The sequence below is a fragment of the Rattus norvegicus genome, chromosome 11 (assembly GCF_036323735.1).
Source record: "Rattus norvegicus strain BN/NHsdMcwi chromosome 11, GRCr8, whole genome shotgun sequence".
Classification (NCBI taxonomy): Eukaryota; Metazoa; Chordata; class Mammalia; order Rodentia; family Muridae; genus Rattus; species Rattus norvegicus.
Window position 1 is genome coordinate 62084232 of NC_086029.1, and position 14164 is coordinate 62098395.

The following is a 14164-nucleotide window of genomic DNA, read 5'->3' on the forward strand; positions in this document are numbered from 1 at the left end:
TTTTGTTGGGTAGAGGGCAACTGATGTCAATATTACAGGCTGTAACTTATTATTTTTATCAAATCATAAGGACAGTGTTACAAACTACTAGTTGGACATTTTATCAGGTTAAATGGATTTTGGTGAGTTATAACTAGAAGTGAAGAAAACTGTTCCATTTCTATTCAAATAAAAAAAGTACATCCTGGTATTTTCCATTGAACATTTTAATAAAGTCCTTTAAGAAAGTTCTCTATTTTCTGTTAGGTTAATATTTTAAAATTTATTGAAACTTTATCCCAAAGAACTTGTAAATAAAAAAAATGGGAGAGATCAAGCGGAGCCGAAGTCTATGCTCGCTAACAAACTGTTGGATAGCCTGTGCGGCAACAGGGGGCAGCAGAAACGGATGCAGAACCACGGTGTATGTCATCTAGATGGTGGAGTTCGGGACATGGAGACCAGTCAGTCACTGGTACACCTTAAGTGACAGGTATTATTTTATTGTGTTCCTCTACAATCGTGGAGGAATAAAGCAGGACAAGTTATTTGCCTGGCTCCAGATGAAAGAAAGATGTCAGGTCATCTACAACCACTGACACCCATTACTCCACCACATTCCATGGCTCCACATTCCTACCTCTTGCACTCTGCTGCTGCTCCTGAGTCACAGCACACAGGGGCACATTTTGCCAGGTTGCAAAACCATTATCTCCTTGACGTGAAACTTATTTGCGTTTTCCTAAACTCACGCTGATTCCCTGGCTTGAGTGCATATGCTCATGTACAATGTTGAGAAAGAGGTCTATTTCCATCGTGATGATACTTTCTGCGGCTCTTGGTAAGAACTTCCACCTTTTAAAGCCAAAATTTCACAAACATACTTCTGCCAATGACTGCATATTCCCAGAATAAGCGCAGGGCAGGCTGACTGCACCCACTATTACCGTTTACTTTTATAACAGACCTCAAAAATCACCCTCCTCCAGTGCTTTTCATTTCTAATTGGAGCAACTCTTGACACATCAACTTTTCTCTGAAAACAAAAAGCAGACCCCTTCACATTTCTGGTGTATATAAAAATCCCTGTGAAACTGGCAACAAATTCAATAATTTTCTTTGATCTTTTCCATTATATACATTTAGCATATGTCCTTTCATCGATGTGTTTGCTATACTGTCATTTTACTGTTTCTGTTCAGAATTGCAACATGTTTAAGGGAAGACCTGGAGGTCATCAAGGACTACCCTGCACATAACTGAGCACTTACAAGCTTTTAAATAAAGATAATGAGGGATGTTAGAGGAGAAAATCACGGGCAAGAAAGGGAGAGCAACAATTTTCAGAACCTTTCATAGACAGAAAAGCATTTTAAATGTGTCATTTTACTTACTTTCTGTAGTAGAACATCTCTGTTCACTCAGTCACGGCATAAAGTAAAGGTATAAATGTTTTTATTAAATAAAAGCTCGGGCTGCCATATTTTTTCATGTTTCATGTGCTACATAGTTCTTCCCCAAACAAGAAACAAGTGTTATTCAGACAAACCAAAGCCCAGAGTGCCAGCAAAGCAAAACAGTGATATTTGACAAGATTATCTTGTGTCTGCAGCATATAAGTCATGTGCCCCAAATATTGGCGTGGGTATTACAATGATTTTGAGGGTTCTTCTGCCACTATCAGGAAAGGGAGAGCTTGTGGCACCCTGTAGCTTTAGACTAAGCTTTGACGGTGAGCAATCTCACAGATTTCCTGTTAACCTGCAGACAGCTACAGCATCTGCAGGACTGCGTCCCAGGGTCAGGCTTTCCACACAGACAGTTGGGCTCTCTCTCTCCTTTGCTTTTCCTGTGTTTCTCCTTAAAATCCCCCTTTCAGAGATTTTTTCCTCAGGACCACATCTAAAGTGACAACCTGTGTGTCACTATTTATCCTGTTCCACATTTGATTTTCCTCCCGGAGATTACCGCCGACAGCATCCAACCCTTTCTTCTCCTCAATTAGAGTACCAAAGGGGATGGGGGTTTGATCTTGTTCCCCCAGGCTCTAGTGAGCACAACACCAGAATAAAAGCTAGACAGCTGAGCAAAATCTGGATTTTCTTTTCAACAACGCTCCTCCCCAAATTTAGTACCTTATCTACTTAAAGTAACCACAACAAACATCACCGCCTCCCACACCAAAGAACCCTTCAGGAAAAGTATGAACCGAGTAGCTTTGGTTCCAACGTGTTTGGCAGCTTGTGATTAATATGCCCAAACTAAAACTGTCCATATGGAAACAGCAAAGCATAAAGAAATGATTCCTCTGCGTTCTACAGTGTTGTTTTACTTGGAAGTATTCATGACCTTAGTATTTATAATATCATCTGTGTTCATTCTATAGTAGAGTATGCCAAGGACAATAAATATTCCAAATGTATAGTCTTCCATTTCATTAGACTTAAAAATTAAATTAGTCTGATTTAACTTAATAAGCAAGTATGTGATAATATACTACATATGTAAAATAAATATTATACATTATAATTGAATTATAAAGTAATACATGAGGAATTTTTGTTCCCTCTATAAAAAAGTTATTACAATAAATACATAGATTTCAAGTTTTTACTTAAAGCTTTATAGTTATAGTGTCAATAATGTTATGTAGAAACTACTTTTTAAAAATTTCAGCAAATGGAGTATCTATTCAAACAGTGACTTTCTTTTCACTTTCACTTTATGATACCATATTTTCAGAAATAAATTATAAATTGTGTAGAAAGAGTCACATAATCACCTAGATGAAGATTAGCCTGAAAGGAAACCTCACAGGATATCCTCTGCCCTCAAGAAAATAGGCATCAAGGAACAGTGTCAAATGCCGAATAATTATACCTTCATAACTATTTTCACCACTATAGGTGAAGTTAAAAGATAACTGCTAGCCTGATGTATATATTTAATTTTACTTTTCTTGGATATTATATGTATTTACACTTCAAATGTTACCCCCTTCCCCCCTGTCCCAGACCCCCTCCCCCTGCTTCTATGAGGACGCTCCCACTCCCAACTCAACATCCTGGCATCCCCTACACTGGGAAAACGAGCCTTCACAGGACCAAAGGTTTTTCCTCCTACTGATGCTGGATAATGCCATCATCTGTGGCATATGTGGGTGGAGTCATAGGTCCCTCCATGTGTACTCATTAGTTGGTGGTTTAGTCCCTGGGAGCTCTGGAGCGGTCTGGTTGGTTGATATTGTTGTTCTTCCTGTGGTGTTGCAAACCCCTTCAGCTCCTTCAGTCTTTTCTCTAACTCCTCCATTGGAGTCGCCTTGTTCAGGCCAATGGTTAGCTGCAAGCACCCTCACCTGTACAGTAGGGAGCTGATAGAGCCCCTCAGGGGACATCCATATCTTAGCCTGGTATTCTTGTGTGAAACTCTGTGGCTTTCAACATTTGTGAGAACTATAAATTAATTTAGGCAGTGATTTGTAATTTTACATTGGCTTGATGTTTGAACACGGACCTCGAATCTAAGGTGGCAGTGGGGGTCTGAATGTGTAGTAGCTCTATGTCAGCAAGCATATGCATTTCCCCAGGACCTCTGCTCTACTATCCCCTATAGTGGACGCTCCTGGGACATGGACCATACAGCTCCAATGGGTCAAAGAGCTGTATTAATAACAAATTATGTAGATGTTATGTAGCAGTACAATTTCATAATCAACATTCTATCAAATACTAAAATAACCTGAACAATATAATGATTATAATGAAAGTATTATAAGCATTACAATATTAGTAATGCTAGTAAGGTCGACAGGTCAACTCATAGTGGCTCCGGCAATAGGAAGTGTTCAACCAGCTATAGTAGAGGGCATTCAGGTCATCAAAATTTCCAATATAGTTAACACCATATAGTAAATAATTCATAACAATTGCTTCATAGGGAGCTGAAGCTCAAAAGAGTTTAGGTAACATTTAAGTTAAACATATCCTCTCATGTATTAGCCAGACAGAAGCCAAAAGTCCAGAGAGAGAACCGTCTTCAAAATAGGGCAATTAATAAATGCTAGGGTAAAACATGGAACCCAACATGACTATTTTACTGCTGACTTCAGAATTTCATGATTTCACAGGAAAAATAATATATATATTCTGAAAAAAAGGGTGTGACAATATCAAATGACAAGGAGAGCATGAGGTCATCTCCACAAATGACCTAAATGATGCTAAAATAGTCTCAATTTACAAAAAAAGGCCCAAGCTCCAGCTGCATATGTAGCAGAGGATGGCCTTGTTGGGCACCAATGGGAGGAGAAGACCTTGGTCTTGCCAAGGCTCAAACCCCAGTATAGGGGGAGGTCAGAGTGGGGAGGTGGGGAGAGGTGGATGAATGGTGGGGGAGAACCCTCATAGAAGAAGGGGGAGAGGGATGGAATAGGGGGTTTAATGGAGGGGAAAAAAGAGGATAACATCTGAAATGTAAATTAAAAGAAATCCACTTAAAAAAAAAAGTCCAAAGAATTAAATTTGGATGTTGATATTTGAGGTATGCATTACTGCTGTTAGGATTATTTTATTTTATATACTTTCCTCTCTTGTATATACTTTACATAATTCCTAAAGATAATAGCTGGGGGAGGGAGAGAAACATACCAATAAAAATCTAACACTTACAGCCATGGCTAATTTGTAACATTCAAATTAGCATGGACCAAATTAGCCAAAGGACCAAATATAAACAAACAAAACCACAACACCGTTTCTAGCCATAATTAGCTGTATGAATTAAAGAAGCATAGGGCTGGGGGAGCTGCTCACGAGCTAGGACCATCTCAGTAATTTGTTTCCTAAAACCCTGAATATAGAGGTCACTGAGCTGAGATGCCTTCTGTATGTGCACACATTAGAGTTTACTCCCAACTCTTACACTATCAAGTTTGCTCTCAGCGACTTAGATTCTATGACAGAGTACTTGTAACTGCTTCTAACTGCTATGTCTCCTACAGACTTTCAGTTCAGCCTCTCTAATCTTCCCTCAAGGAACTCAAATTCCACTCTGGTGTAATTTCGGGCACTGAGGTATCTAATTGTACCCATCTTCACTGACTCATTCTGTCCTGACTGTAAAGCATGTTTCATTGACACAGTTTGTAATGGCTTTCCTTAAAGGATGAAAAAGTAGTCAATGAGCAGTACACTGTTTGGTGGAGTGTTGCTCTCTTGTGACCTCACACATCTGAAATGATTATTTTCTAGAGTATTTTAGATTCCTGGATAGTTTCTCCTTTCTTTCTTTTATAAATCTAGTGGAAACTCAAGGACCTCCAGGGGAAGGAATGAAGAAGTTCTGAGGCTTTTAATCATAATAGAAAACCTTTGCATGGTTAGTGATGTAGTTGAGAGAGTGATTGTCTAGCATGTATAAGACACCAACATATACCTAGACACACACACACACACACACACACACACACACACACACACACACACACACAAACCAGAAACAAATGGAAAATAGAATAAAAAAGAGTAACTTGATGATCTTAGTAGATAAAAACCAAGCAACAATAAAAAACACACCCTTTCTTTTAAAATAATTTCCCTGGGAGTATTTGAAAGCAAAAACCCTTGCTATGACTTCCAAACCATCCAATCTGTTTAAGACTAGAGTATATAACTAATTACATCAAGAATAATAACTTGTGGGGGTTGGGGGTTTAGCTCAGTGGTAGAGCGCTTGCCTAGCAAGCTCAAGGCCCTGGGTTCAGTCCCCAGCTCCGGAAAAAAAAAAAAAAGAACAATAATTTGTAAAAAGAATACAAATCAGTCTTTCCTATTCTTTTCTGATACAAAGACTCATCTGGACCACAGGCTGCCCTGGAACTCACTATATATCTCTCTGCAGTTAGACACAAATTTCTGCCACTCCTCCTGGTCTCATCCTCCAAGTGCTGGTATTATAGGTTCATACCTCATCCCTGCCTATCAACCACTGTCATTGAACACAAGTCAGAGTAGATTTTATAAAAAGCAAAGGCTGACACTTCAAGCTTGAGGAAAAGTGGAGCAAGGTAGGCGGGGTTTGGGTGCTGCATTAGAAACACCAAGCCAAGCAGATGTGCATACAATTACAGGGCAAGCACCAAGAATAAACAAGAACTCTTTAGCTGGCTACAATCTCTAAGTCCAATGAAACTCACTTTATGCTAGGGAGAAGGGCAGTGACTGGAGGAGGAGGGGAAAGCCGAGGAGGAACGTCGTATTCTTCAGGGGCAAGGTGTCCATTGGAAAAGACCTGAAAGTAAATCAAACATGTTAGTTCCTGGACTTTAACTCCTGGCAAAGCCTGAAACCACAGCAGCTCTTAGAATCTCACAGAGCTTATATAATTTTAGTTTTTTTTTTTAAGGCTAGTGCAAATAATCCAATTTATTCAGGAAACAGCAGGATACCATATCAAAGGTCATATGAAAAGATGTTATATGTTATGATTTTTAAACACAATGGAGAGGCAATGCAATAATTTATATACATGAGGTCAAGACAGCTAACTACATCAACAAGTAGCCCCATTTCTCAGGAAGGATCAGATTACATCACTAGAATAGGGGTTGGCTAGAGGAAGAAACCATGTGGACACAATTCCCAGTTTACATCCCTCCAAACAGGCATACTTTTAGGGCTATGAGGACCATCTTCAATTTCTGATGTCACAGGGTGTGAGTAGATCCATGCAGGCCTGTGTCATGTCCAGGCCAAGCTTCAGGACCATTTTAGATAAGGAGTCAATTGTTCTGGCTTTCTGTGTTTGTAGAAATTCCAAATCTACCTTTGGTTTGTAAGAAAACTCAGAGCCGATGTTTCATCAATGGGGTCCAGAAGCTTCTGGTTTACAGGTGCAGTCATAATGCCGGCGGAAGCGCCTGGCCTGGGCGACTGCTCCTTGCCTTTCTTATAGTCTTGAACAGTAGCAACTTAAATGGTGGGGAGGAATGGAAGGGCAACTTTGCAAAGGCATACAAGACTACAGACCTATGAAGGTTTTTAAGTAACCACTAAGTATTTTTATCATAAACTTTTTTCATGAGCTCTTATTAACTCATCTTTAGAAGGGAGACAGATACGAAGGAAAAGATGAGTGAAATGTACTTTAAGTAGTCTTGGCTGAATGAGCCCAGATCCACTGCTTAATATCTCCGTTGTGTATACTGAACAGAGGCAAAGATCTAAAATGCAAGCGGGCAAAGGCCACGAGTATCCCGCCTCCGCCAGATTGCAAGGTCACCTCTGAGATACACCGATGCTCTCACCTAGTGTATAAAGTCCGATTTGATAGCATTAAATTTCACTGTAAAAACGAGTGACTATGTTAGTTCAGATGTTCATCCTACTTTCCCCTCATTAGACCCAGCACACTGCAGTTACAGCCTGATAAGACACATCTTTAAATGGAATGATTTTATCATGGACTTTTGACCGAGGATCATGTAATGGAACATGACAAAATTCTTTGAACTTTGTTAGAGAAGAGAGTTTTCCTAAGAGATATGTATCATTACAAAGTTCAGTGAAATCCTTTAGCATAAAAAATGTCTTTTATCTGATGAATATGTATGGCCAGCTACAAATGCCAATTATAATTTTGAGCATTTGAAAGTACTCTTCACCAAAATTCTTCACATTGACTGAGCAGACATGGTGCTAAGATTTTTGCAATAAAATCTAACTTTTTTGCCAAGATTACACTTCAAAGCTGTGTAAAATGAAAAGTGTTTTATTTTCAATGTGGACTAAGATGGTTGGTTTTTGGTAATAATATCTATCATGTTAATACTTGATAAGAGCCTGGTAACCAAAGGATGATGTGGAAATAATAATTCACGGTATCAACTTCACAATGAACCAACTAAAATTTCATAATCAAGACATTATGAACCCACTTGAACAGGAATGACAATATACCCGAACATCCACTGATACGGATAGAAAGCATATCAAATTTGATAATGGAGAGCTATGCATTGATAATTCACACAACATTTCTGCGTGGTACTGAAATTCTCAAGGGAAAATCTCCTGATGGAGAAGAGTTGCTGAAGTGCTTCCTGCACATGTGTATTCCCAGCACCCACATCACAGCTGGGCCCAGCTGTGTGCAGCTGGAACCCCAGCACTATGCTGACAGAACATGAGAGCTCACTGGATAATCCAAGCCTAGCAATCTGTGAGGTGTGGGTCCTATAAAAGCATTTGATAGAAGGGTTCGATGGCTCAGTGGATAAAAACACTTTCTGCTCTTCTAGAGAACACAGATTTGGTACCCAGCACCCACCCAATGGCTCACAATTGTCTTTTAACACTAGTTCCAGGGGATCTAATGCTCTATTCTAACCTCTACAGGCAATAGGCAAGTACATAGTACACAGACATATATTCAGGCAAAAGACCCATAAACATATCAATCAATCAATCCATCAATCACTCAATCAATCAAAACGTCAGGTGAGTAAATGACAAAGATGGAGATGGCCGTGAGCCTCCATGTGCATGCAATATGCATATACAAAAGAACACCCATATACAGACAACATGCACATATATACAGTAAATTAAAGAAATAAAATGATTTCATACAGACAATAGAGATTTATTGGAAAAGCATAAAATCCATTACTAAGGTCACTCATTCTCTGGCAGGGCAATAACTTGAGGGGATTAAGCAACTCCTTTCTAATTTCATCAAACAAATTAGTGTTTCAAAACGTGACTAGCATTTTACCTAATGGCTTCATGAATTGTTGATGGACAGTAGCTTAAAGATTTCTCCTGTCTCTGAAAAGTTAGGTTTTTTTTTTTAAATGAACAATTTATTTGATATCTGCAAGTGTAGTACTAGTTTGTGCAGAATTAATGCTACATTGTGCCTGTCTGTTTCAGACTACAGGCTTTTATTTCTCACTCATTTTTATAGTAAATCCCCTTACATGTGTCATGTGCAGTACAACTTCAATGAATGTTGAAAGGCAACAGAGCAGGTGACCTCAGTAATGGAGGCAATGACCAGGGAAATGTCTTTGCTGTAACTGGAAGAAACCTAGTATTAAAAAACAAATATGTTTAGCAAATACAAATCACTTGCTTACTATCTGATCATCTTGTAATGGGTTCTAAACCGTGTCCTGAGAGTTAAGCATATTCTTAATACCACAAATGAAATTTTGTATAGTTCTTCCTAATAGGAGGCGGAAATTACGCAAGCATGCAAACAGCACAGTGCTCATTTCTATGAAGCCCATGTGACTGTTTTCCAAAAGCAGTTGTTGGGAGGGTGAAATCTAAAATGTGATTCTGAATTCCACGTTCAAGCCCCACCCATTTCATCAGACCGACCATTGGCTGTCACTAACCGAGAGAGTACAGATGAGACCACAATCATCTAGCTGAAAATAAATATTCGATGTGTCTCAGGAATCTGAATGGTGGAAACAACAGGCTGCCAGATGTTTAGACAGAAGAGGTCCTCAGCGAACACCTCTCACTCATGGAAGGGTCTGGCTGGCCTCTGGGCTCAGCCTCCTTTCTCCATGGCTGTCACTAGAATTCCACCAGAAATACTACATTTTAAAAATCTGCATCACTGATGATGCTAGTCTGGTGCTATCTCTACGTTGAAAGCTCTTTCCTACATAAAGAACTGAGAAAACTGCATACCAGACTGGTTTCCAACTGCACCACCCAGTTTGAGGCCTTTACTTTGTATATGCCTCACACGTCCTTCCAAATTGGCTTCCGATCACTGTGCATGCCTCCTACCTCCATGACATTCTGTCCTGTGATTCCCATGGGAGTTGTCTGTCATCTCTGTAAGCCTCCAGCCAGAGACCAGCTGGAAGAATACTTTATTCCGTTTCTGTCTTCCCTTTTAGAATTTCACTTCTTTTCCAGGGAACTACATATTTTCTGGGTGTTTCTCACCCATCAGAGAGCTGTCTCGTTGGCTCTGGACTGTCCGTGCTTTGACTGTTCCATTCACAACATTCTGCATCCCGTAGAGTTGGACATCCAACTCCTTACACAGCTGAGTGAGCATGAAGGAATGAGCCCCGTTCCTGAAGGGTCAGCCATGTGGAAGTCATCCAATCAGGGCTGTATAATTTGCTGTAAACCCAGCTATTCTAGATTGATTTTCTGTGTACCTCTAGGCATCACATAGTCTTAACACATATGTTTGGAATCTTTTCCTGTGACTTAGACTATATTGTCTAAGATCAAAACAATACTTTATGAAAAATTCTATATAATGAGAAGGATTTTTGTTTTAAAAACGTGTTTTATCTGTTTGCTTTTATTTCATGTGTGTAAGTGCTCAGCTTAGTATATATATGCTCACCATGTGGGTGCCTAGATTTTTTTTATGAAATGAGAAACACAAATAAAATTCCTATCTTGTGACTCTAACTGCCCCACAATCTAAAGAGTACGTCTTCAGGTGTTCCTCAGTATGTCATTGTATACCCATGTGCACCAAGGCTCTCGGTTGAAAGCCAGCTCTTGCAAATCGTGGAACTTACAGATAAGTTTAATGTCATATGTATGAACACGTGCTTCCTTACCCAAAGTGCCAAAGTCATAATCACAATCAGAGGATCATACGGCACCCTTATCTAGTGATTCCTTCAAAAGATTATTCTACATAAGGTCATCTGCAATGTCACTGTCACACAGATGACAAGTTAAGGACAGTGTTTATCACTAAGAACCAGCTGGGTCCTCAGACTCTCAATAGTAAAGACAGATGGGAACAGTGTTAATGCCCATTAGTAACAACTTCAAGTTTGCATCATATTTTAAAATATTTACTGCAGAGTTGGTTCAAACTACAGTTTTGCAACATGAAATAATCTTTGAGGATACAGGCATAGCCACATTAATACATACAATGGAGCTTAGACATTAAAGAGTCATTTTTCTTAACACTACCCCTCAAAAGAAGAATTCAATCATGAGACAAAAATAAGAAATTAAGGAAAAGTTTTATTTTTTATTTCTTGGTGACACAAGGAGTAAGTGGCAGGTGACAGGGAAAGAGGGACGCTGAGAATTAGGGAGGAATGGATGGAGGGGGAGGGAGGGAAGGAAGGAGGGAGAGAGATAAACAGAGAGAAGTGGGAGAGGGAGGGGGAGGGAGAGAAGGAAGGGGAGAGGGAGGAGGAGGGGGAGGGAGAAGAAGAGGGAGAGGGAGGGAAAGGGGGAGGGGGACAGAGAGGGAGAGAGGAAGGGGGAGGGGGAGGGAGATAGAGAGGGAGAGAGGAAGGGGGAGGGGGAGGGGGAGGGAAGAGGGGGAGGGAGAGGGAGAGGGAGAGGGAGAGGGATCGAGAGCGTGTGAACCCAAGATCAGGTAATCTCTAAGAGGTTACCTAGAAATAGAATGAAAATCCACCTCTCAGTGAGAGGTGACATTTGTAGTCGGTAACCACAACTGAACCCTCTATTAGTATATGAGAGCTAGTGATAACATCACAAAATATAAATCTACATCCATAGGAAATCCTCACCCTACTTTTCAGACTGTAACATCTTAAAAAGATAACAGCTGTGTTCTGGAAGGCTAGCTTTGTATTTCCACGGACTTACCGGGAGGTAACATCTGAAAGAACCCTGAAAGAGGGGTCTTCAAAGAACTGGCCATGGTGTCAACTACACTACCTATTTCTGAAGTCATTCAGAAATAGTTTGCAACCTGCCCTGAGGAGAAGTATCTATTCACATGAGAGCTTGTTTCAAGGTCTTCCCAAGACAAGCATCACCATGAACAAATGAACGAACAGAGGCTAAAGGAGAAACACAAATAAAACCCAAATCCCAGAAATTCTCTCCAGCCAGGACTCCAGGCTGTGGAAAAGTCCTCTGGGGACGGACTTTCAACTTCTAGAAGATATTACCAAACTGCCTTTTCTATGTGCTTTCTCCCTACCCTTACACTGTGTTTAATTAACCTTGAAGAAATCTTCAGGAATTTTCATAATTGTAAGAATTGTAAACAGTGCCTATGGCATGCAGGTCGCTGGCAGTTGTGGTTTACAATTAATGTTCTTGGCTTTAATATGCTGCCCCTGACAGCTGGATCTTCACCACAGAACGGCTGATAGACCACCACAGGAATGATGTCAGGATGTAACGTTTCGTCATCAAGATGCTTGTATACGTGCGCACGCACGTACACACACACACACACACACACACACACACACACACACACACACGGGGCGGGGGGTACATGGCATTGCATAGTTTCTTTGTATCTCCCCCACCCCTCTTCCTGGGAAACAGGGTGTCATGTTGCCCTGTTGGCCTTGAGTGTCCGAGAGTAACCTTAAACTCTCATTCCCCTGTTGGGATTACACCTGTGTGTCAATATGCTCTTTCCTAAATGTCAGATGACGCATTAAATCCAATCCACAGTTTTGAAGGCCTAGATTATACCCCTTAATGAAAGCAACAAAAAGCTGGGGCCAACTGAGTATGAGCTAAAGAGGGAGATAACACAGATCTGATCTTACAGCTAAGATCAGCATGGAGTAAAGCACCAGAAATGACTTTGGGACACTTTCTGGGGAGACGACCCAGTGTTCTTGTCTGCTGGTGCCACCCCTTCAGGTGCCTGTACACTTAGATCCTTTCCTAAGTGTAGGTGACAGGGAGTTAGTGTTTAAATGACGACCTAGAAGTGTGGGAATTGCTTTGCTTTATAAGAACAGCTGGCTTGGTGGACAGGAGTGAAGTGGGTCACGCTTTCTAAGAAGGTGAGAGGTTTGGGACTTGGGCTGGATCAAGTATAGTATGTCCTCCTAAAGAAAAGCCCATGCCAAGACTAGCCTATATGTGCAGTGACTCAACATTCCCAGTCTTAACTGAGCAAGGAGACCGAGAGGCTCTCAGCAGAACAGTGAGGAAGCAGACCGATCTCTGACGAGCCGTTCTGCATCTGCATCTCACTACTATACACGGACAGTCTTTTCCTACCATCCCTCACGTGCAACTTTAAATGAGCTTCTCACTGTCCAGAACCTGGAGTTAATTAAAGAGCACCAAGGAAGTACGGTGTCATCCAGGTAAAACAACTGACCTAAACGCTGTCTGGTGTTCACACTGGACACAAAGCCTCCCCTTGGAAAGCTCATGAAGCCTCTCGTTGTCGGAAAGCTCGGCAAGCTGCTTCTCCAGCTCCTATTGCCCATTTTCTCACCTTGGCGCCTTCTGAAGGCAAATCGTGGCGTCTGTGTTTCCTCATAAGAACCTGGTCAGAGCCCATTCGACTGTGACGTCCATTTAAGTTGGAGTTTGCTGTGACGCCAGGCTTTGGAGAGCCATCCCCTAGGATGCGACATCCCATCACCTGATTAGTCCCGAAGGCATCCCGAGGGCACCAGGCTTCAAGAGGCATTGGCTGGTCCCTGGAAGGCACACCCTCTCCGTGGTGGAAGTGTCTGCTCAGTCTACTGTCAGGCGGGATTGGCGGAGGCCGCTCTGGTGGAGGCGGAGGATCTCGCAAGGGAGGAGGGGGTGCTGGGAGTGGTTTGTCTTGTTTTCTAACCATGCATGGAGAAGACTGGGGAGGTACGGAAGACAAAACACAAAACCAAGAAAGCACGACGTTTGTACCATACACTGAAAAGACTCTCAGACTCAGAACACTGGATTTTCTTCTTAACCACAATATGCTATTATTACATTTCTAATAAGCTTCTACATGACTTTTTTTTACATTTCTTTTATTACTAATGAAAATTTGAAAATTAATGAAAAACTTACATCAGTGTGCCACACTAAGAATTTTGAACAAATGATGATATACATGTAAGAGTTCTAGAAACCATACAGGAAAGAAGTAGAAGGTTAAAATTATATGCTTCAACTACCATTATACTAGTATGGCAATAATAAACTGTCAATTCCTGTGAATCAAGAGACACAGAAAAATTCAATAGCACCGTTTCATTGCTTCTTCGCCACTGAAAAGAAAAAATATTTGAAACTATTTTAAAATTCTTTTTTGTTTTCCTCTTTGTAGTACAGTGGAAGCCACACGGGTCATTTGCTTGGGCACTTTTAACAGTGTCACCAGGTCAGTGAGGATCTAAATGGCAGAGCAGCTGCTGACAGACTCACCTGACTTTGTGGGTCCTTAGAAG

The 14164-nt window shown here is 40.9% G+C and overlaps 1 protein-coding gene across 6 annotated transcripts in view; it reads right to left on the bottom strand.

The window, feature by feature from the left end:
• Cblb (Cbl proto-oncogene B) overlaps positions 1 to 14164 on the bottom strand; it is a 167076-nt gene that overhangs the window by 25403 nt on the left and 127509 nt on the right. For 4 of the 6 annotated variants that reach the window (XM_006248258.5, XM_008768626.4, XM_006248259.4 and 1 more), the window contains 2 exon segments: positions 13219 to 13581; positions 6173 to 6267 (listed from right to left, as the gene is read on the bottom strand). In XM_006248258.5, the coding sequence (XP_006248320.1) occupies positions 6173 to 6267; positions 13219 to 13581 (458 nt within the window). 6 annotated transcript variants of the gene reach the window in all.